Source organism: Onychostoma macrolepis, chromosome 02 (assembly GCF_012432095.1).
Source record: "Onychostoma macrolepis isolate SWU-2019 chromosome 02, ASM1243209v1, whole genome shotgun sequence".
Classification (NCBI taxonomy): Eukaryota; Metazoa; Chordata; class Actinopteri; order Cypriniformes; family Cyprinidae; genus Onychostoma; species Onychostoma macrolepis.
Window position 1 is genome coordinate 12,930,330 of NC_081156.1, and position 26,778 is coordinate 12,957,107.

The following is a 26,778-nucleotide window of genomic DNA, read 5'->3' on the forward strand; positions in this document are numbered from 1 at the left end:
AGAGCTTTGTCATCCATTTCGAAAACACCTTCTGAAACTGAAATCAAGTTTTTCATAGGGCTCAAGTGCATGTTCAGGCAAAGCAATCGTGTCTCAAAGCTCATCTCTTCCATATGTGTGTCAAAACATGACACGTAGAGGATTTCAGTGGTTTTTAATCAAACATTCTCCCAACATGGCAATATGTAATTCCACTTACAAGCTTTAAAACCAAACGTTAAAAATATGAGATTAAACTAATTGGACAGCATTAGAGCAGCTATAAGGCAAGTACATGTCAAAAGTTACAAAACTTTATTTGAAAATTTACATTTCTGTACATAATTTAATGATCACTTTTAAAGTTAAATACACAAGAACTTGAAAAAAAAAAAAGGTTTATGGAGGTGGTCTTCTGGCAATCCAATTTACCAGCCATGCTCATTTTTCCATTTTTAAAAACCCATTGTGCCTCTGAAAGCACAAGAATAAGGGAGTGCCTAACAGAACTTAGTGTAGAGCTTGTGGCAGACTGATGGCATGTAACAGCCAGTGTTTGAGAACGGAATTGCCCAGCCCTTTGAAAGCCAAACAATAAAACCCAATGGGAGGTTCTAATGAACAACTGAGAAACTGCTTTAGATCTTCAAATCTTATAACTCCCTGTTTGCTGGATGCATTAAAAAAGACCATTTCATAATTATCGAATATGTTGCTGAATGATGCTGCTAGTAGGCTTGGGTTTCTTGACAGCATCCTTTTCAAAACTCTTCCAAAGTCGAATGGTTTCATCAGCAGCAACGGAAGCCACAGTCGAACCATCTGGACTGAGTGACAAGTTGAGGACCCGGTCTTCATGTCCTAAGACAGATGATTGGGAAAGAGGAGAGGAATTAATCTCTCTCAATTTATTGTAGTTGTAATATTCAACTGAAGAAAGGGTGTCCACACAAATAACTTCATGAAATAATTTCAAACTTGCCTTCGAGCTCTGCAACTTTACTGAGCGAGGGGTATTTCCAGATGATAACCTTGTCATGAGCAAAACCGTGACCAGACACCAACTCTTTGTAATTTGGTGCAAAAACAAGAGATGATACCTGTAAAGAAACAATTGTCAAATAACTGATGTTATACATGTACTACGACGTGCAAGCAGACAGTGATTGAGCCTACCTGTGAACAAGTATCTAATGCACTGATACAAGAGCCACTGTTTGCATTCCAGATGCGAATGTGACGGTCACTGGTGCCCCCTCCTGACGCAAGGATGTTAGGCTGCCAAGGGCACCATGCCAAAGCCTTAAGGGTGCAAAAAAGGACAAAAAGTTGAACTAAAACCTCAAACGGATGAGCAAATGGTAGAATAAAAGACATCTTGCCAAATTCAAGTCACCTTGACCGCTCCCTGGTGTTCATTAAGAGCATGGATGGCTTGATACTCCGAACCGGTTGTCATTGGCCAAATGTACACCATGTTGTCATTACCACCACTAGCTAAATATTTCCCATCTGGGGACCAGGTAAGACCACAGACTTCCTGAGTGTGTCCTCCGAAGGTGAAGATGTGGTGGTCTGCTACCCGGACATCATGCTGATGAATCAAACCAGACCTGGAGCCACTAAGGAGAACAAACAAAGGTTGTTAAAACACTCAGATGCATATAATCTACAAAGCACAAGGAGGTGCTGGACTTACCTTGATAAAACGTGATCGTTCCAACACAAGCAACTAACCCTTGCCGAATGGCCATCCATGCTGCGGAGACGCTTTTGGTACTGAACATCCCATAACTGTAAGAAAATGGCAAGTTCAGCAAGCAATATGGCAATTTAAAGAGAACTTTAAACTCTAATAGTTTGTGATGGCATTGAATATTGTCTTGGACAATGGGAAGCCTTTGTTTCAAAAAAAGAACCACAGCCTAAGAAAAAGTAACCAAATTACCTCAACTTTACAATCACTCGTCCCAATGGCCAAGAAATTGCCATCTTTGCTCCAAGAGACGGAGCAGATATGCTCGCTATCATCCTCCATTTTCTTCAATAAAACAATGTCCCCTACACCAGCATCCCACAAATATACATGGTTCGCAAGGCCAACTGCCAACAAGTTCTGCCTTCCCCAATCCATCAGGTTCAAATCTGAACAGAAATTGACAAGTTAGTCTCAGATCTTCAAATCAGACTGTGGTTTTTATGAAAAATTATTCAACAGCTCACAGAAGTCATTTTTGATATCAGGGGCATCTAGAATCCGTTCTGGAACCGAGGAGATGTACCGGCTCTTCTTAATAGAGACCGGTGTGGGCACCTGGCTGTAGAGAACCTTTAAATTATTCTGATAACCTGTGGGAGATAGACAGAAGAGATCCATTTGTGGAAGGACTTTACCAGGCAAAAATTTAACTGGTGTTAATCAATAAGCCAAAAAACAATTAAATTTAATTTAAAAACTAATCCATACCTTCAGGGGCGTTCAGTGGTTTTCCTCCTAAATGCAAGATCTTTGCTTCTTCAATGTCATATCCATTTAGTGTCACAGACCAAGCTTTTTGATTTGGCTGGAAGAACATTTATAAAGTCAGAAAACATCTAGAAGCCGACATATGAATTGATAATAAAGAGATGTATTGCATTATGAATTCATTTTTATAAAAATACCACCATTATATTTAAGTTAATATTAATACTACTACTATTTATTATAAACACAAGTTTTGAAAAGTTACTTAAAAAAAAATAATACTACTACATTTTTTTTTTTTTTTTTGTATCTTACTGCTGTAGAGGTTTCTTCTGCTGGCTCGTTTTCTTTGGAAATAAGAAAACTTGCGACATCTAATTGTTTGTTATTCCTTGTTGGGATGAATCGATCTCCTCCTGCCTTTGATGGGGTGTTTTGGGTCTTGCCGTTCTTTCCTGTTTGAAGACATCAATTAAGTAAAACTGAAAACACTCCAACTCTACAGTATGCAGGAGCTGGACCCATGTGGCTCTTACCTGGTGTTTTACTGGGGGTTTTGGAAAGGCTCACTGATCTGTTGACACTCTTGTTCGGTGAGAGGGAGTTTGTGTTGGAGGAGCTGGATGTGCTGGCTTTCCTTTGCCATCTCGCCATCGGGGCGTTTGTGATGGGCATGTCCAGACGAAGGACATTGTGGATGTCATTCTCAAACCCAAAATGGGACATTATTCCAGCAGCTGCGACCACTCTGTGGGGGAAAAAGATAACAGCAAAGTTACAGAGTTTGGCCACGTGGAGCACGATGAAGTGCCGTTTGATGTAACGTTAGAATATGTAAAACTAAGTTAACAAACATTATGTATACCTTCCATAACCTTCAAGATAAAAATGTATAAGCTACCTATATTTGTGAACAGAACACGAAACGCAACCAATACAATGTGGATTAACTTACTGCAGTTGTGTAAATAACTAACTTAAACAACTCAGGGCGGAAAAAAAACAAAACAAACCACACGTTATATTTAATCTTACCACAAATCCGTTCCTCGAAGCACAACAAAATTGTCACCAAAAATTAAGCGCTCTTTTTTACGCACAAGTTTCGTTCGTCTTTCCACAAGCAGAGTCAACTATCGTCTGATCACAGCAGGTGAAGATAGTTAACGGATGAACGCCTGAGTTTAAATGTCTGAAACGCCTGTCGTGATTGGTGAATTCAAAAAGCAAAAGTTTTCGCTGTTACCAAGGCAGCAGGGCAGAATGCTGCGCGCTGATTGGTGAATCGAATCACAGCGCGTTTCCTGACAGTATTACATATTAAAAGTCCTTTGTTAGGCTCGTTTCTGTGTATGTTGTCTGATTTGTTACTTATTGGTCTGATGTTAATGTCTTTTATATATTTCAGGTAAAAACGTAGATATGACAGGATAATGTTTCTGAACGTTGCATTCTGGTTGAGTTGTTGACTGGAATCACATATACAAGGAATTTGAATTGGTAAGAGTTATGTGCTCACAGCAATACTACACATACACCAGCTAGACACAATTGCAGGTGAATAACAGATTTATAAAATATAAGAACATAGGAATACAAATAGTAAATGTACATAATGTGCAGAGAAGTAAAAAAAAAAAAGATATGTAAAATCTAAAAACAATTGATTGCATGAATAGATTTGTAAAGGATATAGAAAATATAAGTATTTATGTATTTCACAAGGTCTGGCCTGAAAATATTTGAAAATATCTTTCATTGCATATTTTATTGCATTTTATTTTATTATTATTATTATTATTATGTTTTTGTCAATAGATGGAATGGTGTCTGTCAGTTTCTTGGCTAAGACTTGAATACATATGGTTTTGAAATGATGTCATTTTCAGTGAGAGATCCTTTTATTTTGAAAACCGGTCTGTCATTTAGCGATTAAAACTTTTATTTTGAAAATTCTAAAGCCAGGTTGCGGTTTGCCTGTGCTGTGCTGGGCGTGGCTTGTCCTTGATGTTTTTGTTGCATTGGTTGCAGTAGCAAAACAAAGCCAATGTTACAAGCAGCTCTGTTTTAACCTGCGACTTCATTAGAAAATTCACTGAGGTAAACCAACTAGCATTTTGTTTAACGTCAGATGGTTATCATTTCACATGCCAGTTCTTAGCTAACGAATGGAACTCTACTACGAGTGTTTCTGTTGACAAGTATGTAACTTTACAGTTTTCTGTTTTTAATGAGTGAGTGTTGTTATAATGTTGTTTGTAATCCTCGCAGGGTGTTTGCATCACCTAAACTGTCAGGTTTGTGAAGCCCTTCGTACGGCAGGAAGGAGGAAGTGGTGTGCGTTTACTGTTGGCGAGGAAAAGAAAGTAAACTGCTCCACAGTGCTCTTCTGGATCAGCGGGGTGAGTCAGCAGAGCCCACGTGTTAACAGCACATGTGACGTTTGCCTTAATAAACTTCCTCCAAAGCTAGACTGTCATTCCGCGATCAGAAACCTCCACGCTGCTGTTTCACTTCAACATTACAAATCCGTTTATTCCTTATTTACACTTCACGTTAATTCAGGTGTTTGTCTGTCCTGTAAAGGGTGGAGGAGCGGGAGCTGGACGGGATGTTTGCCCGGAAAAACAAGCGAGCAGCGGCGCCGAAAGGCCAAGGAGCAGCTGCAGCCAAACAGGTCAGTGTTGAAATGTTTTGCATATGACTGTCAGCTGTGAATGTTGTAAGCTAAACATATTAAAGGGACAGTTCACATTAAAATGAAAATTCTGTCATAGGATGTTACTAAAGTAATGACTGTTTCATTTAGGGTGAACTGTCCCTTTAAGGATTATGTCTGTTGTTTGTATTGGCTCTGGGTTAGAATCCATTGATGATCTGTCCATCTCGTGACTGAGATAAGGGTGCTGTTGGACCTTTACATGTAAGCTCTTGTTTCTTTGTAGATGGGATTGTTGCTTGATTTCAAGCCAGATGATATGATGGACATGGAGCAAGATCTGGATGATCCAGCTTTAGAAGCAGAATTTGCTGCCATTGTTGGGAAGAAACCCAATGTGGCTCCCAGGGGGAAAAAGGCTGGTAAAGGTGGGCATCGTGATTATCGTTATTCTTATTTTTTTGAAATTAATATAATAAATGCAGACCGTATCTGTTGCAGCCAAACTTTAAAAGGTAGGATCTGAAATACTTTCACCTAATGCATTCTCAATGCATGCTGTGGTAGTGCCAAGGTCTGTATTACCTGAGGAGAGTTGTCTCTCTTAGCATTCCCATTCATTTTGGGGCAATTGCTCAGTTGGTGAGGAACACTTTAGAAGTACATGATTTAAAAGCTTGACATCTTTGATCATGTGCACTTTTTTGGAGCATATTATAAGAATTATTTCTGAAGGATCATGACACTGATATTGGCTGCTGAAAATTCAGCCTTGCCATCACATGAATAAATAATTGTAAAATATTTAATTTTAATAAATTATATTCAAATAAATCCAAAATCAGTCAGTATTGTAGCATTATAATGTTTATATAATGTAATAAACATTATATGTATTGTACTATGCTATAATGCAATGAAACATTTTTGAATTGGGGGAAACATCATAGTACATGGCACCTTTTGAATGACCACCAGTAGAGAAAGATGTTTTTCGCAGCTAGATGGTGTAATTGTGTATGCTAACCAGCCAAACCTGGACCCATTGAGTAGCATTTCTATCATCTGTCTTATCGGTACTCTGTCTAATTAGTTGTTGTGATATTGAAAATATTTTGTGAACATCTAAATAAATTTCATTCAATTTTTTTTATGTTCAAGCTCCATTACCGATGGAGGATATTGCAAAAATGGCGGAGGCTTGCATGAAAGACATTGATGATGATGAAGATGACAGTCTGGAGGATGATGAAGACCTCTTGGTAAATTAAACCTGTGGTTATTGTGTTTCTTTTCACTGTCAGCACCTTTTGAATGTGGTATAGTGAGTTTATAGTGCTTGTTGTGATTCTTGTTAGGCTGAGCTGCAGGAAGTGGTTGATGAGGAGGAAACGGAAGACTCAGGTACCGCAACCCCCGCCTCCCCCGTTAGTGCGGAAACCCCTTCAGCAGAACTGACGCCAGCCAGCCAGGTATGATCTAAAAGTTTATTTGGGAAGGCATAATCATATTGTGTTTGTACAATTGTGTTAGTTGTAATATCAAAGTTAGATTTGAATCTTACTGTGAAGATATTTTGGCTCGATTTATAGTTATCTAGACTAAACTCGCATACATCACCATTCAATAGTTTCGGGTCAAAAAGATTTTTTTCTTTTTTTATTATTTCAGATTTTTTTTTTATTCAGAAACACGGCATTAAATTTGTTTAGAAGTGACAAACAAATTTGTAATGTTCCAAAATATTTATTTTTCCTTTTTTAATTTTTATTCATCAAAGAATCCTGAAAAACTGTTTTTAACTGATAATAAATGTTTCTTGGGTAGCAAATCAGCATGTTAACCGGTGAGTAATGGGTACTGAAAATTCAGCTTTGCCATCACAGGAACAAATTACGTTTTAAAATATATTAAAATAGAAAACAGTTATTTTAAATTTGTAATTTCTGCAACACTGCTATTTTTGCTTATTTTTGATCAAACAAATGCAGCCTTGGTGAGCATAAGAGACTTATTTAAAAAAAAAAGAAAAGAAACCTGAAAGAACTGTACCATTTCCAAAACTTTTGAATGGTAGTGTTAATAAAATTACACGACATTTAGCAGCAATCATTTAAACTTTAGATGTAGAAAACTACATATTTTCATAAATAACTAATAGGTGGGTTCCTCTAAACCTACATAAGATGTATGATGGTAGAAAATACTTTTAAGAAAACAGCCAGGTAAAGCTATACTGCTGCTAAAAATACAAATCAACATGCTGAACATCCTGCCCCGTTTTTATTTATATCCTTATTGAGGTTGGTAGTTTTTTTTTTTTTTTTGGTATCCTCTTTAGCTTTTATTGTGTTTGTTGAGTGCAGTTGTGATGCATAGATTATTAATTTGCACATCTCAATTAACATAAACTTTGTTGTGAAATGGTAGAAGGCTTTCGTGAAACAAGTCATGTGCCACCTTATAAAAGTTTTTTTTTTCTTACAGGACACTAAGGTTTCTTCAGTTCCTGGTAGCATTGAGCACACGTTAGAGGAGAGAATAAACCTGTATAGGATGGCTGTTACCAATGCCAAAGCTGCAGGGGAAACCTCTAAAGCTCGGAGATATGAGAGAGGCCTCAAGGTGAGCAGATATAGCTCAAACAAACAAACTTTGGATACACAGTTTTTTTTATGCCAAATTATGACAATTGACACTCTCATATTTTTGTTTAGACACTACAGACTATGCTGGCATCAGTACGGAAAGGAGGGAAGATTGACGAAACAGAGATTCCCCCTCCTGTTGCAGGTGGAGCATCTGGTGGTCCCAGTCAGCCCCCTACCCCTGCATCTTCACCTGATCAGCTCGGGGAGTGTGACAGCGCTGTTGAGATCTCCCCTGTCTCTGCAGAGGCTGCCCCTGTTGTTATGGATCCAGCTTCAAACACTAAAGACGAGTCCTCCAGTGTAACGTCTCCAGCTTCCCTGTCATCTCCAGAAGGGGAATATGCAGCAAGTGGCACGGCATTGCACTTAGGTCAGTCAAGTGCTTTTGTGACAACATACCACAGTTTAAGGGTGACAGGTTAATGGTTGAAAGATAAAATGCTTAGCTAGTGTCTGAATTTGTAGAATTTATTTTCATTTAAACCACGAAATAAAAACGTTTTAGGAAAATATTCAAAATACGAAAAGGTTCTGTAAAAACGATGAAGAATTTAATTCGGCATTGTTTCTAGGTCAGTAATCAAATGTAAGCAAATTTGTGACAAATCAGATTTCCTTGCTTCTATTGAAGCTCATTTGAGCAATCACACAAACTTGTAGAGTTATTTTAAATTGGAATAATATTTCACAATATAACTGAAAATAAATCCAACAATGATTAACATAAAATGCTTCTTTCAGAAACATTTTAAAAAATCTTACCTCAAACTTTTGAATTGTTGAATCTTCAGCAATTCATGTAGAAAGTTCAGTTTTCTTTTCACTTAAATTATGCTTAGAATTTTAATAAAACTTTTGTATATTAAATTAGAAAATAATGCAACATTTTTACTAGTCCTTTTGGTAAGTATTTTAAAACAGACTTAATCCCCATTCTCCGATTAATATTTGACAGCAGTTGTGTTGATTTATTAGTGGAGTATGTATTTGCTAAATTATTCCATGCTGTCCCACAACCCTTACATTTATACTGATAATATCAATTCATAGAAATCTTTTTTTTTTTTTTTTTGGCAGTTTCCATAATATTTGTAGTCATAATTCAAAATGTGCAAAAAAAAAAAAAAAAGTATAATATATTTTTATTCAATGGATCATCAATGCTGGATATAGAAAAGCAAACTACCGTATTGTCCCGAATATAAGACGACCCTGATTATAAGACGACCCCCCTTTTTCCAGATGTACCTGTTGGAAAAAGGCTTTTTGAAAACCAAATCTTGTTTTGTTTTGTTTTTTTCTCTCTCTGTAATTTATTCTTAAATTATTTTCATATTGCATATTTTTCCAATTCTAATTTTTGTTTTGAAAGTATGGTAAATACTGGTAAAATGTACCAACAATGACATTGGAAAATTTTGATATACCATTGAAATAACAGGTAGCCCATCTGAATTATATAACAATTAGGCTATCCAACTCATAGTAGCCTACCAAAATGTTATTATCAGTAGACGTGAAATCTTATTGTAGTCTTCAAATCTGGCTACTGTCTTATGTTTTAAAATCACTTACAGAGGAAGTTTGTTCCCTTCAGGCTAACATGTCAGTCACGACTCGTGCTGCTGTAAGCTTTTCTTTTTCTTTTGTTTTCATTCGCGATCTTTACAACACACATTACATTACATATTTCATGGCACACTCGTTTTATGCATTTTTGGCGCCACCTATTGTTGTAGGTGTATTATTGACATGTCAAAGTCTAGACCCTGAATATAAGACGAACGTTTTTTCAGATGCATTTCCAAGGAAAAAACATCGTCTTGTATTCGGGTCAATACGGTATGTTGAAATTGAGGCCCTTTCACTTTAAGTTGTTCATGACTTGCTAATTTAACTAGAAGTATGGCATTCTACAGAGCTGTTTTTGTAAAGGGCACATTGTGGTTTCCTCTGCTCCTAAAGCAGACTCGCCAGCGGGACAGCCCAATAAAGACGTTCTGTTAGAGCGACAGAAGGAATACAGGATGGCAGCTCTCAAGGCCAAACAAGCGGGAGATATTGACCAAGCCAAAATGCATATAAAGGCCAGCAAGGTAAGATGTGGTTTATAATCAAATGTATATAGCTATGTATTGCTGTTTCTGTACTGTTAATTTTCAAACAGTGGCATATTTAAGTAATTTAAATATGTAATATTAAATATGTTATAGTAATATAAAAACATTAAGTCAGTTTCCCTCTCAGATCTTCATTCCTTCAAAACAAATGTTTTATCAGGTATTCAATTCAATTTGTACTTTCTAATTGATTATATACAGTTGATATATGAATAGATTTTTAATTGTAAATGTAGTTATTTTCTTTGTTGTCGTTTTTTTTCATGTAGAGTCTTTTAGTTTCATATTTTGCTTCAGTTAAAACCAAAAGCAAACTTCTGTAACTGTGTTGCCTGTGCTCCGTTAACAGGCAAGGATTTATGTATGTATCACACCCTGTTAATGTGTCTTTTTCCGTTTGCCTTCTGCTCTAATATGGAAATTTTGACTCAAACTTGCCAAAGACTTTGTATCTCAAAGCCTTTACTGTTTTTACCTAGAGTTTCAGTTGGTTTTACATTGAATTCAAGGCATCTACCACTTCAGCTATGTTGTCACGCAAGTTTGGATATTCCTCTTAACGAAGTGTCTTGTTTCTAATGAAACCATGATTTCTAATAACTCACTTGTAACAAAAATGTGCTAAGTTATTTGAGGTATTCAAGACTTGTAGGAAGTAGACAAAGAATAGCACTATGCTGTTTGTTTGTTTGGCTCAGGGATTCGATGCAGCCATTGAGGCTTTGGAGAAAGGCCAGCCGGTGGACATGAGCTCCCTTCCGCCCCCTCTGTCTCAAGGTTAGACCTGAATTATTATCTGTGGTCAGAAAGATAGATACTATAGTAGCTATGATGCGTTGCATATTTGTTACATATTTTCAAGGCTTGTAGCTTTGATTCTTTTCCACAGCCTCTACAGGTACTCACCCTGCACTTCAAAAAGCTGTTACCTCACCTTCAGCTCCTGGTTAGTACACCAGTTCACGTCAGATATTTTCAGAGACTGCGCATGTGTCCTTTTTAATAGTCTAATTATGGTCTAACCTGAATTACTGTACTTGTGACCTGAATTTGAATTTGCTTTTTGTGTCTCCTAGTGTTCATTTTTTTTGTTTTTGTTGTACCAGCAGACAGTGTTTCTGGCCCGGCTCAGCCCCAGACTGTTCTTGAAGCTCTGGAACAGAGGATGGCCAAGTACAAAGAGGCCTTCACACAAGCTAAGGCCAGCGGAGATGAGCGCAAAGCCCGCATGCATGACCGCATTGCGAAAGTTAGTAAATCCATCAAAATGACACCTAAACCTCAAGTAATGGCACATTGTCACCACTGAGTGTCCACAAACTTTCGGTTTCTCTTGCAGTGTTTCCTTTTTAGATTTTATCTGATTATGGAAGAAGAACTTTGTTTAAGTTCATGTTAACATAATACAGCACAGTTTACACATAGCAAGGTGTTTCCACAGATGTTGATTTCAGATTATGTTCTTTGTGTGACCCACAGCAATACCAAGCTGCCATCCGTGCCCATAAAGCAGGCCGACCTGTCAATTTTGACGAACTTCCAGCCCCTCCAGGTTGGTTCTTCTGTAGTCAAAAAGAAGACTTGTACATATTTTTTTGTGTACATGTCCAGTATTCAAAAGTTTGGTACAATTTTTAGATGTTGTTTTCCAAGGCTGCATTTGTTTGGTTAAAAAAAACAGTTAAGGTTGCAATATTGTGAAAAAAAAATATATATATATATATATAAATAACAGTTTTCAGTTTTGGAAGGTAATTTATTCCTACAAAGGCAAAGTAAAGTTTTGGCAGTCATTATTGCATCTTATGTCATATGAAGTTTCAGAAATCATTTGAATATGCTACTTTGGTGCCTAAGAAACATTTCTTATTATCATTGAAAATAGTTGTGGTGCTTAATATTTTTGTGGAAACAAGTGTTTTTAAATTTTTTTTAAAGAACCATAATTATTTGAAATAGTCAATAGGCTCAAGGCAGCATAACATAAATAAGGGAGGCCACATACAAATTAAATTAACCCAAAAATATGTGTTTATGAAAGTAAACTATAATTGAATTCGACAATATAAACACAAAAGTATATAGAAAAGAAAATGAAAGTATGCACATAAACTGGTACTGGAGAGGCATCAAGCGCAAATGGGGGTCAGACACGCTGGGAAAGGGAACAAAGAACTCATCACCTGAAACCCACCACTTGACTCCACTCTGCACACACACAAGAAAAAAAAAGAACACAGAACAAACAAATGCCATCTGGTGACAGGAAGGCACAAATGAAGGAATTTTGGCTAGGCAAGACCATAACAGTTATAAATGTCACTTTCTATCAATTTAATACATCCTTGCTAAATAAAAGTATTTATTTCTTCCAGACTTTTGAATGATAATTTATTTCATTTTTTTCTTTAATGGTTTGCTTGAATTGCTGCTTAGAATATGAGGAGTTAAACTGAAAGTGTTCCCTATAGGCTTTCCTCCAATCCCAGGCCAGAAGGCTGCTTCTCCAGAACAGGGATTGGCTGCAGTGCTGGAAACAGCCAATAAACTAACATCTAATGAAGCTGATGCTGGTGAAGAGGACGATGAAGAGGAGAAGGTAAGTTCTTGAAGTTTGTAGCATTTCTTAAATATTTTCAAAGTTCCTTTTTCTTTTAAAGAAATCACTATTTAGTTATTTGCTTTCTAGGTTAAAGCTGCGAAAGTAGATGACCAAAAGAAACCCACTCTTGCTGTACAGCCAACGGTACAGAAGCCCAAGAGGACCCCTTCACCTTCCCCAGACAGAACGTCTAAAAGAGGAAGTCTGCCTGACACTGGTAGAGTTGTGTTTTAAGATGGCATATTAATTGGGATGTTTTAATATTTTGTAACTGAGTTACATACAAAGCAAACAAAAATCTCTGTCAAATGGGTTATTGTCTCCTCAGCTCAGCAGCAGCTGGAGTTTCTGGAAGGCCGCAAAAAACAGTACATGAAAGCAGCGCTGCAGGCAAAGCAAAAGAATGACCTAGAGCAGGCTAAGACCTTTCTGCGCGCAGCAAAGGGTTTGGACCCCATGATAGAAGCCACCCGCAGCGGCAAGATGGTGGACATAAGCAAGGTAACAATGTGATTGTTTTTTTTTTCTTTAACAAATCCATAATGAAATGAGTAATAACTCCCCCTTTATTTTCAGGTGCCTTCACCACCAGGAGATGAGGACGAGGACTTCATCCTAGTCCATCACAGTGATGTTCAGATCTCAGAGAAGGCTGAGGAGGTCTACATTCAACTCACCAAACTACTCAAAGAGCAATTTGAGGTAACAAGAAGATGGTGAATTAATGAAGTAACGAGAATGGATCTGTGCCAAATCTAGTGCCTACATAGTATGAAATCTCATACGTCAATGAATTGGAACTCTGTATGTGCACACTACACAAAATAACATGCTACATTTTTTATTGCAATAGTTTGATATTAGCATGTTGCTTTGCTAACAGAGTGATACTCTAGCATTAAGCATAAAATACATATTGGGTTGGCAATGTATAATCAATAAAACTGTATTTATAGTCAATATTTTACAGATATTGCTCAAAAGAAGAGCATGTTACATTTTTGATTCCAACAGAATTTGCCATTTAAAGGGATATTTCACCCAAAATTTTTTATTTACCCCATGATTTACTCACCCTCAAGCCATCCTAGGTGTATATGACTTTCTTCTTTCAGACGAATACCGAGTTATATTACAAAATGTCCTGGCTCTTCCTCTTCCAAGCTTTATAATGGTAGTGAATGGGTGTTGAGAATGTGAAGCCCCAAAACGTGCGTCCATTCATCATAAAAGATTCTCCACACAGCTCCGGGGGGTGAATAATTGATGCATTTGTGTAAGAAAAATATCCATATTTAAAACTTTATGAACCGTAAACTGTTTATAAACTTCATAAACTGTAAAACGTAGGCGAAGCGTAAACCTTTAAATATGGATTTTTTTTTTTTTTAAATTTTACACAAATGCATCGCTTCACTTCAGAAGGCCATTATTAACCCCCCGGAGCCAAGTGTAGTTCTTTTTATTATGGATGGATGCAATTTTTTTTTTTGGCCTTCTTTGAATAAAGCTGTTATTTTTGTTTTCTTTGCGCACAAACAGTATTCTTGCAGCTTTGTAAAATTGCGGTTGAACCACCGATGTCCTTGCTACGTTTTTGGGTCTGGTAGCATTTCAGTTACACTGCTGTCTATGGAGGGTCAGAAAGTTATCTGATTTCATAAAAATATCTTAATATGTGTTCTGAAGATGAACGAAGGTCTTATGGGTTTGGAACGACATGAGGGTGAGTAATTAATGACAGAATTTTCATTTGTGGGTGAACTATCCCTTTTATAAAGAGTAAAATAAACATTGGGCAAAATAGTAAATTATATTCACTATAAGTGTATTTATAGTCAATAATTCACAGATCATTCTCATGAAAATCACATGCTGTTCAGTATAAGAATTTGATGTTAGCATGTTGCTAAGCTAACATTGTGATACTCTAGCAAGCATGAAATATATATTTAATGTAGATGAGTATATAGCAGTGGTGAGTGGTGACTTCTTTAACTGGGTATGTTGAGTACCATATATATATATAATTATTTTATCTTTTTTACTAATGACATAACCCAACAACAGTACTGTGCATTAGCTTAAGACACACTCACAGACACCGATCAAAATCAGAGACTATAAATAAGAAACACTATGGCAGGTTTTTAGAATCCATCTGAGCCACTGGAATCGATTTCATGATTCTATTTACAGTTACAAACTTTTGTTCATTTGATTGAATTAAGTTAGCTTTGCATCAAATATAGCGTGATTTTCAATAATCAAGACCTGGCAGCAACAACACAGTTTTACGCTTCAGCAAGCAGACAGCTTATCTTGCTTATGAAAACTCCCACATGCTTAAAATGCTTTCTAAGTAGGCAGATCACTAGGTTGTGAGACAGAACCTATAAGCAGATGTGGAATATGTAAGTAGGATATGTTTCCTTTCTTCTTCAGAAATGTGTGACGTACTCCAAGCAGTTCACACACATGGGGAATGTCACAGAAACAACCAAGTATGTATCGCATCACCAGTACACCTCTTCACTGAATGAAATACAAGTGATTTCTTTGGGCATTTCATTTATTCCCATTTTCCCTCTTGTAGATTCGAGAACATGGCAGAACAATGTAAGAAGAGTCTGGAGATTCTTAAACTGGCGCAGAACAGGGGGCTCCAGCCTCCTAAACATCACTTTGAGGAGAGAACATATCGCACTGTCAGGTCTGACACTTTCACTGCAGATCTTACTGATCTGAGTGTCTTCTACAGGAAGCACCTACTTCACTACAACACCACCGTCAAGGGAAATATATGACGTTTCATTGAATAACATTTCTTTTTCTTGACTTGTGTTCTTGTAGGATTTTCCCAGAGCTCAGTAGCACAGATATGGTTGTGGTCATTGTTAGAGGGATGAACCTTCCTGCTCCCCCTGGTAAGTTTCAAACTGTTCTTGAAAAAAATACTCAACACTGTTAGGAAGTATCTTGCTTTTAAGCATCTCCCCTCTCTGCTTCTTTTGAAAGGTGTTGCAACAAATGACTTGGATGCCTATGTCAAGTTTGATTTCCCATACCCCAGTACAGTGAGTACGAGTTCTTCGGTCACCTAGGCTTTATTTCACTCAGTCATCCATTTGATATTAATTATTACTGTCTCTGTTCATGTTAGGATCAACCTCAGAAACATAAAACATCAGTCATCAAAAATACCAACAACCCAGGTAAAAATGTTTAGCTATTCATTTGTGTATTATCTAATACTTTGTAATTGTAGACTACCCATCCAAAGTTTTGGGTCAGTAAGATTTTTGTTTTTGAAAGAAGACTCTAATGTTCAGCATTTATTTAATCAAAGGGAAAACAATAATATTGTGAAATATTATTACATTTACATGTATGCATTTAGCAGACCCTTTTATCCAAAGCAACTTGCATTGCATTCAAGGTATAAATGTTATCAGTTAATATATTCTCTGGCAATCGAACCAATGACCTTGCCGTTATTACTACAGGAAAGCAGAAATTATTACAATTTTTCAGCAGTCATTACTCTAGTCTTCGATGTCACATGATGCTTCTTAAATCATTCTGATTTGGTGCACAAGAAACACATTATTATTATCAATGCCGAAAATAGTTGTGCTGCTAATATTTTGGTGGAAATCATGATACATTTTCTCAGGATTCTTTGATGAATAAAAAGTTAAAAAAGAACGGCATATATTTGAAATAAAACTTGTTAACATTGTAAATTTATTTAATGCCTCCTTGCTAAAAAAACAAAAAAAGTATTAATTTCTTTAAAAAACCTTACTGACCCTTAACTTTTAAACCTTTTTTGATTAAAATTGGGAATACTTTATTAAGTGAGATGGATGGAGTGTGTTAGTGTTAGAAGAAAATGAATAACACAAATAGCACAATTATTTAGGAAATCAGTTAGCTGGGACAAATATACAGTTTAGCGAACATAATACAAAAATATTTGACTGCAGGACACCATGAATAACAGAATTCGAATTGAGTATTTTAGAGTGCAGTGTAATTAAAAGTTAATATTTGCTGCTGAAGGTATTGACTTATTTGGTGTTTTGGCAGAATATAACCAGAACTTCAAACTGAACATCAACCGGAACCACCGTGGCTTCAGGAGAGTTATACAATCTAAAGGCCTGAAGCTGGAAGTGCTGCACAAAGGGTGGGTGTTGCTGTTGGACATAAGCACATTTTACTCTATTGTCTCCTAACAGCGCACAGTTTGTTTAAGATTCATTTGTATTGGGTAGACACACAGGTCAGGATAAATATCAACCAGTGCTGCCCTGATTGAACTCTGTGGCAGTTGTGGTGCATGTTGGGTCAGTGCGAGTAGGTGGATCTGAGCTTCACACTGACTTCTTTGTTTTGTGCCAGTGGCTTCCTGAGAAGCGACAAGCCGGTAGGAACAGCCCAGCTCAAACTGGAGAAACTGGAAACTGAAAGCGAAGTGAGAGAGATAGTGGAGGTGAGCCGGGCTATTTTTTCAAAAGTATGTGTGTAGGAGCTAGAGACGAGAGTGCAAACATAAGCTGTGAAAGCAAACATATATATGTTTAACACATTAACTTGAGCTAAAATGGGACATTCACACCCATTAGCCAGACATCACTATGTTTACATTTGTGTAGGAGATGTATGTTTATGGCATTGGCTTCATTTCTGCATGCAGCTCATGGATGGGCGGAAGGCCACAGGTGGTCGTCTGGAGGTGAGGGTGCGTCTCAGAGAGCCGTTGGGTGGGCAGGACCACCAGACTGTCACAGAACGATGGCTAGTGTTAGAGGAGCCACAGGTTAGTGCTACTGTGGCTGTGTCTAATGAAGGCACGGCTGAATGCTCATATTTGTTCCTGGTCTATTGATATTAAAAAGTTAATAGCGTCACACTTGCCCAAAATTTGAACATTAAGATGATGGTAAATATTTAGGGTGATTAAAGGTGCATTATACAATTTCATTTAATGACACAGATTAAGAGATGACCTGCTTTAATGTATTTATATTGAAATATTAATAATATTATACAGGGCTCGCAAAATCGCTAGCCCGACGTCCCGGGGCTATTGTGTTTTCCAGTCGGGCTACCAAAATTTATCGCCGCCTGCCCGACGGGCTCCTTAAATACAGATCTCCGCGGGTCTTTAAAAACTCTTAAAGTGAGTTGTATCAAACTTAAGGCCATAAAAAGTTTTAAATACGTTAAATGGTATAAGAAATGTCTTAATTATAATTTCTAGAGGTTTTACAGTTGGGGACTGAAAGATAAGAGATTTGCGAGCACTGTTATAAATATTAAAAGCACGGTTACAGTTTATTTTAAGGTGTCCTTAGTACTTAAATGTATAATTACACTGTAACGAGTAATATTAATTAACTGCATGTACTTACTATAGGATTAGGGTTTGGCTTAGGGTTACTTGAATGTAATTATGCATAATTTATTGTTATTATAATAGTAAATACATATAACGTGTAACAAGGACACCTTAAAATAAAGTGTTACAAAAACACTGTTGTCAGATTACACAAAGAAACTCAAAGGTCTTTCTTCATGTGAAACGAAGGTCTGTGTGTATCTTATATATTGCTATTAAATATTAACATTGTGATATTTAATACTACATTATTATTATAAACAGTAATTTATAAATTTGTATTTTTATTATTACTATTATATTATATTCCTGTTTTCTGGGTTTAAAAACCCAACAGTGCAAATAAAAAGTGGACTAAAAACAACAATAAAATTTTTATGTATTATTATAATAATAATAATTATTATTATTATTATTATTATTGTTGTTAATATTAACAATAATATATTGCTCTTATATAATATTCCTCTTGTCTAGGTTTCAAAAATCTACAATGAAAATGACCAAAACATAATAATAATAATAATTATTATTATTATTAATTATAAATGATTGTTTATTATTTTAATAACTATTATTATTATTATTATTATTATTATTGACATATTAATATTTTGTAAAATTCCTCTTTCAAAAATCTATAGTGCGAATGGAAAATGACCAACATAATAAAAAAAATAAAAATAAGTGTAAACAGACAAATAAACAATAATAATTGATATTATTATTAGTAGTAGTAGTGGTGGTAGTAGTAATGCCATTCTACACCTGTACAATATTTGTTCATAATACCATAAAGAAAATCATATAGAACTGACATTTATTCACATTGAACCTGGAATAATACAGTAAAATTTATGCATTAATCGTACACAGTAATGAATGTATGACAATAAACATCTGACAGTACTTCATGATTTTGTCCTATTTCTTAGTGAAAATAGGGTGTGTGTGTGTGTGTGTGCCATGTTTTGGTTTTGACTGTCATCTGCTGTCTGTGTTAGGTACTGCTGTAACTGACACTGTGATTTCATCTTCACAATGTAAGAAAGTTTGACCCATTTCTACCGACAGATATATAATCACATTCATGTTACACTTCACCTTACAGTAGATTTTTCTTTCAGGTCTTGAGGTCTCAGCGGTTTTATCAGAGTGGATGAAGGTATGGACAATGAAATCTCAACGGTGCTGCTAGCCTCGGATACGAACCACGTGAAGGAGATCGTGAGGAACTTGCTCAGCAGAGAGACAGTCACTGACAGAGGGAGTTAGCTTTGTCTTTATCAGGGTAAAAGCGGTTGGACCAGGATGTAAGAGTTGGGGTGGTTATTAAAAATACAGGAGATATTAATAAGAGGAGCGGGAAAATGTGCACAGACTTGCGTGAGATTGATATGCCTTTTAAACGGGCCTTTTGAGATAGATTGCCTCTTGATTTTATAATAACGCTCACCCCAACTGTTACATTAATGCATTGGCCCTTTTCTTTTTTTTTTAAACTGCTCTGGGATGCACTTATGCACTAATGCCAAAGTAATCACTGCTACTGCAGTAAGATGAATGACTTAATCTGTTCTCTCTCAAACTAGGAACCTGTTCCTGCCATATCTCAAATACTAATGTATGACTGCTATGCAAATGAGTTATACACGATTAGCTATGCAAAAACGGTTTGCGTTTGAATCCCAAACATTTTGTCAGACATTTCAAAACTTGTTTACATCCTATGTGAATTTACTGCTTGATTTATTACAGATAGGCCATGTCAAAGTACTGCTGTTAAATATTATATTCCTTATAAATACTATTAAAGCCATAAACCAGCTTTTACTAATTGAACCAGATGTGAATTATTCATTTAACATTCTGGATAGTGGATTTTTTTTTTTTTTTTCTTTTTCTTGTGTTTGCTTCAGGAGGTAAATGAGCAAGTGTGCCATGTTTGGGAACGATTGAAAATTTCGAATTTTTCCAGTAAATTTAGGCTTCAGTAAGCTTTCCCAGCATTTTGTTGATGATCAGGACTAGAACTGGTTCTGCAATAGTCATATTCCGATTTTCTGAACAGAAGTGCCAGTTTAGTTGACCTTACAAGTTAGCAAAAGTAGATTTTAGAGCTGTTCTGCTTTTTGTACATATATATTAAACTTAATATATGAGAGAAGTCTTTTATCCCTTTTCTTGCACTTGACGGTTGTTCTGTACTAGGGTCGCTCCTAGTAGGCACTTTAGCCACATATAGCCATTGTTTACATTGCGGTCTAGTGCGCAGTTAAGTTCAGACACATAAGATGACACCTTTTGATTATATTTGCCATAGCAGTGACCTCAGAAATAGCTTAAAGGATTAGCTCACCCAAAAATGAAAATTTGCTGAACATTTACTCATCCTCAGGCCATCAAAGATGCAGATGAGTTTGCTTCTTTATCAGAACAGATTCAGCATTACATCACTTACTACCAACGGATCCTCTGCAGTGAATGGGTGCCGTCAGAATGAGAGTTCAAATAGCTGATAAAAACATCATGGTAATCCACACAACTCCAGTCCATCAGTTAAAGTCTTATAAAATCAAAAAGCTGCATGTTTGTGATATTCATTTTAACTTTTGACTCCATAACCCGTAATAATGCTTCTTCCAGTGAAAATGTCCATCATCTATTGTCCTGTCACATCAAAATCCAGTTTGTTTTGGACTATTTTCACTTGTAAATGGTGGTGCTTGTTCTATGCATATTCCTCTCCTGATTCAGACAAGGCAACTTTTTCACTGGGTGAAGCAGTATATTATGGATAGAGACTCGGATTTTAGCTGGAAGCAATGGTTTGAAGTTAAAAATGTCTTATGAATTATGGAGTCATGTGAATTATTTATGGATTATTGTGATGTTTGGATTTTCATTCTGACGGCACCCATTCACTGAGAATCCATTGGTAAGCAAGTGGTGTAATACTGAATTTCTCCAAATCTGTTCCAATGTTCTTGGATGGTATAAGGTGAGTACATTTTCAGCAATTTTAAATTTTTGGGTGCGCTATTCCTTTTACTTTTGTGAGTCTAAAAATACCTCAGTTTTGCCCCATTTATGTTTTGTGGTCTGTTGGATTATAACTTATGAAGAACTGACTGACATTTGGCTTTTAAGCACGGACAATGTACAATCTAGATACATCAGCCTAGTTCTTACTCTGTCCATTCATTTCAGTTACAGTTGTTCCCATCTCATGTGAATTGTATGATTTGGCACATTTTCCAGTCTCGGATCGAGCTTTGTCCTGGTTTAAATTGTACTGTGAGTGTTGGTTCTTCATTAAATGGTTTTTAAATCCACCACAAAGCTTATCCTGAAAAACGTGGGTCTCAATTGTTTGTTTTTCTTTCTACTCTCTTTCCCTCAAGAGTCAGCCATGTAATTTATTTTCATTTTACACCAAGTTTATTTAAACTGTTTTGTTATTAAACGAGAAAAACAAAGATCTGCAGTTCCTGACTTTTCTTGATTAACTGGGCGATTATTTTACTTTTAACGGCGACTATTAATATAAAAAAAAAGTTTCATGTACAAAAATGACATTTTGTATATTCAACAGGTTTGATAAAGACTGCTTTTATTGACATTTGTTGTGTACAATAAAGAAAGGTTGTATTTTTTCCCTTTTCTTTTTGGCTTTTCATACATTGCAAATTTATTCCCATTCCACCCATGTCAGGTTTTAACAGCGTTTCATCACAGATCAAATCAATAGTATGTAAAACTGTTCTTTCAAGCAGATCGTCCTCTGAAATGCTGTCGAAATGCAAAGATTTTCAGAGAACTACACGTTCTCATTGGTTTCAGCATGCATGCTGTATCACGCTTTGGGCCGGCCAAAAAAAAATTAAAAGAAATTACACGGAAAAAGGCTATGGTTAACAAAATATATAAATGTCAAGATATACAATACTGCACATCTAGAAAAACAATGACAAAGGTGGATACAGGGAGTAACAAAAGGCTGTTCTGAGCTGTGTTAGTGGGAAGACAATGCAGCCTTCACGTAATGCCATTTATTTTTCATGAACAGTCTGCTTGCAAAGCTGTCGGCGCTCTTCACCAAAAGCCAGAAACACATGATTTATGTCTCAACTGTTGACCTGTTAATAAAGGGCTGTGAGGTTCACTTGCTGTGGATCTTCATATCAGCTGCTGTCCTCATTCATCAAGCGTAGGCCATCTGATGAAACCAACCAAATCTGTCATTATGCAAAACAGGACAATATGTTACCATCCCACATTTACTTTGTTATCGGAGTAAAGATTAACCATAATTTGATTGTCATAGTCAAGATACTTCAGATGAAGTCATTTTAATAACACCAAGTTAGCTAGATAAAAGAGGGCTGGTTAAAAACACTCTGCAGTCACAGTGTCTTTATATCAGTTTAGATGTGATTGACAATCCAGACCTCTGAAATATGTCTTGATGATGAACATAACAGCTTATGAATTTAAGGCAAATGCCCTCTTCTCTTAAAATGTGATCAACAGTGACATCCTGAATTACAAGAGCTCCTTCTTATTGGTAGTTTACAGTTTTGGGAGAGTTTGCAAAATGACCTGGATAACTATTAGTAATAAATTTTCTCCTTGTGAGTGAAAAATCAATACAAAAATGTGATTAAATTAATATCCTGCTTATGAAATGAGTGATCTCAAGGGTTCTTTTATCTGATATCACATCAGTAAAAGATGCATCAACCTGAATCAGGGAATCTAAAGCAGGGCTCCAGACTAACAAACATGACTCTAAAATGAAATGTTTAGAACTGGAATGTGTTTTAAGATTACTGAACCAATAAACATAGCAAGTCATAGCAGTTCGATAAATTTTTGCAAAACTATGTAACAGCTCTGAATGATTCAATGACTGAATCAGATTGAACATGCCGACTCACAAACTTGACGCACATTAAAAACATCATTTCTTAAGAATGATTTACCCATAAATCGGGTGAATCATTACCGTGACTCATTAAAAAAGTTTCCCCATTTACATTAAAGGGTTCCATATGAAACCATTAGGGGACACACTAAAACACTTTCCTGACAAAATCAATAACTGCCACAAATTTGTATTGTATTGTCACATTTGCAACTATTCCAGAAGTAGTCTGAAGCCCTGCTAAAGCATATTGATAATATCTATAAAAGGACATAAGCCACATTTATAGTTCAGCTAATTTTCAGAGGAAAAATCCAGTCTTTAAATTTAAATAGGAATCCACGCAATCATGAATTTTGCGCGACGGCATATTTCACAACAGAACTTGTGTTGACCAACACAAAGTTACTTGGTTTCAAAGTGCTTTCTATATCGAACACTACTGACAACAGGCAATTAACAGTTTTTTTGCCCGCAAAATTTTGATAATGTAATCACACCTTAAAGGCCATTGCACACGGAGTACGAAATTTTCGCACGTCGAAAAATAAATATGACCTCGCATGGTGTCAAACATGTTTACACACTGCCTCCAAAACGTTCATCCATCATAAAAAACCTAAAAAAACGGATCAGGTTTGATTTTCTGCGTTTTCGCATCTGTAGCATGCATTTTGATAGGAAAGGAAACGGAAAAACGCATGCGAACATTTCGGACTCAGTGTGCAATGGCCTTAACACTGTGAGAAAATGAACAGCATTAAGGACCCTAAACTAATAGCTGAATTAAGGGCTTTGGAACCACCTACCAAAATCCAACCTTTCCTCATCTATGAATATACCATTCATCCATAAATAAACGTTTTAGTAAATATTAGTAAATCCATTCTTCTTTATTCCCTCCTTCCATTTCCTAATGATGGCTTAATATCCCGTGCACTGCATTGCTATTCCTTACACAATCCTTTATATGATAACATGTTAAAAACAATGGCAGAACATTATATAAACATGGGCCACTAAAACGTTGAGAGAAGACATGGGACGGGGATGGGATGCTAAATGCAGTGGCCCAGAGAAACTGTAACATTTCATCCTCTATCCCGGTCCAAACAAATCCACTATAAAAGCTTTATTGGACTGAGACCTTCAGTCGTGTCAAAACCTACCATTATGTGGATCTTGAAGTTGTAGTTGAATTCCTGAAGGCCGCTTGAAATTATTGTTGGATCTTATTGTCTTGTAATAATAATAAAGTCTATAACAGAGGTCTGTTCTTGACATTTATAACAGTAACTCACTCGTCAACGTTCTTAATACTGTTCCACAATCTTTCCGCTACCATGCCAAGCAGCCCGTCTCAGAGGAAGCTACATCATTTTAGCTTTGGAGCAGTTTCAAACAAAACGAGGTCCATATTCATGAAATAAAGCATCTGGTGATTCATAAAGCTTAGAGGCGAGACTGAAGCTCGTTCTTCGTTTCTAATTGAGGCCCAGGCACTGTGTACCAGAAACCACTTCATGGTGCACACCTTCCCTTCTGTCAGTCGTCTCCATTAGGACTGAGCGTGTAGAGCGCCCTCTTGTGTTTCAGGAGCTTAGTGTTGCTACAACGGTTCTGAAGAGATCGAATTCAGGGTCGCTGCCCCTTTTGACTCAACAGGGCCTATGGTTTCCACAGTGGAGTTGAGAGGTGAGGAGAAACGAAAGAGAGCACCACATTCAGCGGGGCTGGGCAGAGGGCATCCCAGTGGAGATGGTGCATAGGTGGTATGGAGGACTTGTTCCTGCACAGCTTTCAGGCTCTTTGAAGTGCAAATGAGAGAGAAATAGAGCGAAGAGGGACTCGAGCTGGTGGGAGGCATGAGTCTGAGACTGGACGGATTCCCTCGTTTTAGGAGATGATCTCCAGGATGTAGAAGATGAGCTCCATCACCACAGGCCCTTCACTTAGCTGGCAAGCCCCGCTGTGGATCACTGGGATGAGGGCGCTGTCTAGATCGCTCAGGTACTGGGGGAGCAGCGGCTGACCGTTACTGCCAGCTAGGTAGCCCACCTGTAAGACATTTCAGCGTTTCAGACATTTCAGCTCCATTCATATTAAGAATGATAACTATAACGATAACTACATTAGCATCCACATCAAAGCAAGATAACATTGTTTATTATAAGTAGGGCTGCCCCCTAATAGTCGACTAACCGTTAGTCGACCAGAAGAGGCTTGGTCGACCAAATTTTATTAGTCGCAGCAAAAATAAATAAATAAATAAAAATCAACATTGGCGAAGTCACGCAGATCGTTAATGGCTGGTCTATATGTAAGTATTAGCAACTTTACATGGCCGCTTAATCTAATGTTAACCTAGAGAAATATGCGCTATTAAAGTGTCTGTGCAGAGTGTGGAAGCTGAACAGTAGCTCACTGCAGGACAGATGGAGGCACCGGTGCGCTCACTTGCTCTTAAAATACTCCCTCATTTTTGGTCATACAGATAAGAGTAATACATGTTTCAAATATGTAAAGACTACGTTTATTTGTGTGAACTTACAATAACAACAAAACATTGCGCTTTTGTAAAGCAAACAGGATGCGCTTTCTGCTGTCTCAGTCTCTGTGAACTTGAGCGTGAAACTCCGAAACTCTGCGTATGCTTACAGACACACACATACATACACACACACATAGAGAGAGAGAGAGAGAGAAAGAGAAATATCTACTTTCAAATAAACTAATTCAAATGGAAAACAAATATTCTCAGATTATGTATGAAACATGCATACAGGCGCGTCCACTACTGCGGAGATGAGTCAGTGTCGCCCACTCTCTTAAACCGAAAACAAAAAAGCAAGTTTATCAATGAATTATTAAAATGTTAATGCAGCCTCCTTACTGATTTTCCCTGACACATTCATATGCCGGTGTGGCAAGCTTTAACTATGCGTGTGCTTGAGCGCTTATTAAGCAATGTAGGCAATTAAAGGTTCATTAGGCTTGTTAGGATTTAAATGGATTATTAATAAATGTGCAATTAGTCAACTAATGCTTCAAATGAACAGAAAAATCTTTAGTCGAGGGGGGCCCTAATTATAAGCATGTGCTGCAGTTTTGTTGTTTGCCTGCTTTAAATGCTCAAGCTCTTTAAAGTCGTTAGGATTCTGATCTTTAAAGGGACAGTTTACCAAAATCCACTGACCAGGGTACATACAGAAACTGCAAAATGAAATTGAGATCTCACTTATCAAACATTGTTATTATCTTTCAAATTGTAATACATAAACTAATAAAACAAAATGGTACAAATAAAGTGCAGCACAAGCAAAGCATGCAATGACTGTGGCCACTTTAACATAAAAGGATACTATGGCAAAGTTATGCTTTCCTTTTAGTTTATGAAGACATGATTGACCTGAATGAATGAAAGCTATATCATACACTTGGAAAAGTATGAGCTATATCATGCATGTAGACACTAAGGGTGTGACAATACATTTAGCTCATGAGATCAAGAGAAAATACAGAGACTTGGTTCACTAGAACGAGAGAATATTTTAATACTATTTTTAAGAAATTTTCAATTACAAAAATCACAAAATGCAAAACAATGCAGTTGTATTTTTAAATGTTTTAGCTAATCTAAGGCCATAACAAACAATTATTTTGGTAATCAAGTAATCTACTGATTATTTTAACAATAATAAGTAATCTGATAATTTTTAGTAATAAAAATAGACCTAAGTGAAAAACAGGCTTTAATATGACCATATTTATATATAAAATAATGATGAGGCAATCATAATTGGTTCAAATAAAGTATCAAAACCAAGTAATTACATGGTTTTATTGAACAACACTGTTAAAATACATAATTTAATATGCCTATATAGAATATGAATATAACCAATTTTAGTGCATTATGTATTATACAAATACCTGCAGAGGGCGCCAATGGCCTGGTGATGTTGC

General features: G+C 36.5%; 3 protein-coding genes across 4 annotated transcripts in view; 1 reads left to right on the forward strand and 2 right to left on the reverse strand.

Annotated features, from left to right (window-relative positions):
• Positions 1-139: 139 nt before the first annotated feature.
• Positions 140-3,642, reverse strand: cdc20 (cell division cycle 20 homolog). Of its 2 annotated transcripts, none has more exons than XM_058758910.1 (11): positions 3,482-3,642; positions 2,983-3,194; positions 2,762-2,901; positions 2,447-2,543; positions 2,203-2,328; positions 1,928-2,124; positions 1,679-1,773; positions 1,376-1,601; positions 1,156-1,281; positions 962-1,079; positions 140-840 (listed from the first exon to the last, which is right to left on the reverse strand). In XM_058758910.1, the coding sequence occupies exons 2-11, from the start codon at positions 3,170-3,172 to the stop codon at positions 680-682; spliced, it is 1,476 nt and encodes a 491-aa protein (XP_058614893.1). In that variant the 5' UTR covers positions 3,173-3,194; positions 3,482-3,642; the 3' UTR covers positions 140-679. The 2 variants fall into 2 exon arrangements, with proteins under 2 accessions (XP_058614893.1, XP_058614899.1); XM_058758916.1 differs by having other exon boundaries at positions 3,547-3,629.
• Positions 3,643-4,413: 771 nt separating this feature from the next.
• Positions 4,414-21,541, forward strand: cc2d1b (coiled-coil and C2 domain containing 1B). Its single transcript, XM_058797452.1, has 27 exons — positions 4,414-4,546; positions 4,718-4,848; positions 5,033-5,123; positions 5,392-5,533; positions 6,267-6,367; positions 6,464-6,577; positions 7,593-7,730; positions 7,823-8,126; positions 9,722-9,852; positions 10,575-10,653; positions 10,766-10,822; positions 10,983-11,125; positions 11,356-11,428; positions 12,348-12,475; positions 12,566-12,695; positions 12,807-12,979; positions 13,055-13,180; positions 14,924-14,982; positions 15,075-15,191; positions 15,332-15,405; positions 15,497-15,555; positions 15,642-15,693; positions 16,571-16,670; positions 16,886-16,976; positions 17,181-17,303; positions 18,890-18,928; positions 19,013-21,541. Exons 3-26 carry the CDS (start codon positions 5,058-5,060, stop codon positions 18,899-18,901), a joined length of 2,592 nt encoding a protein of 863 aa, XP_058653435.1. The 5' UTR covers positions 4,414-4,546; positions 4,718-4,848; positions 5,033-5,057; the 3' UTR covers positions 18,902-18,928; positions 19,013-21,541.
• Positions 20,589-26,778, reverse strand: part of zfyve9a (zinc finger, FYVE domain containing 9a) — a 40,923-nt gene continuing 34,733 nt past the window's right edge. The window contains 1 exon segment of the mRNA XM_058797440.1: positions 20,589-24,870. Within this exon segment, the coding sequence (XP_058653423.1) occupies positions 24,709-24,870 (162 nt within the window). The 3' untranslated portion in view covers positions 20,589-24,708.

Coding starts and splice junctions, on each gene's coding strand:
- cdc20 (XM_058758910.1), bottom strand. CDS start 3,172: ATGTCCCATTTTGGGTTTGAGAATGACATCCACAATGTCCTTCGTCTG. Junction 2,544..2,761: donor CAGAAGAAACCTCTACAGCA/GTAAGATACAAA, acceptor ATGTTCTTCCAG/CCAAATCAAAAAGCTTGGTC. Junction 1,282..1,375: donor AACACCAGGGAGCGGTCAAG/GTGACTTGAATT, acceptor TGCACCCTTAAG/GCTTTGGCATGGTGCCCTTG.
- cc2d1b (XM_058797452.1), top strand. CDS start 5,058: ATGTTTGCCCGGAAAAACAAGCGAGCAGCGGCGCCGAAAGGCCAAGGA. Junction 5,124..5,391: donor GAGCAGCTGCAGCCAAACAG/GTCAGTGTTGAA, acceptor GTTTCTTTGTAG/ATGGGATTGTTGCTTGATTT. Junction 7,731..7,822: donor GATATGAGAGAGGCCTCAAG/GTGAGCAGATAT, acceptor ATTTTTGTTTAG/ACACTACAGACTATGCTGGC.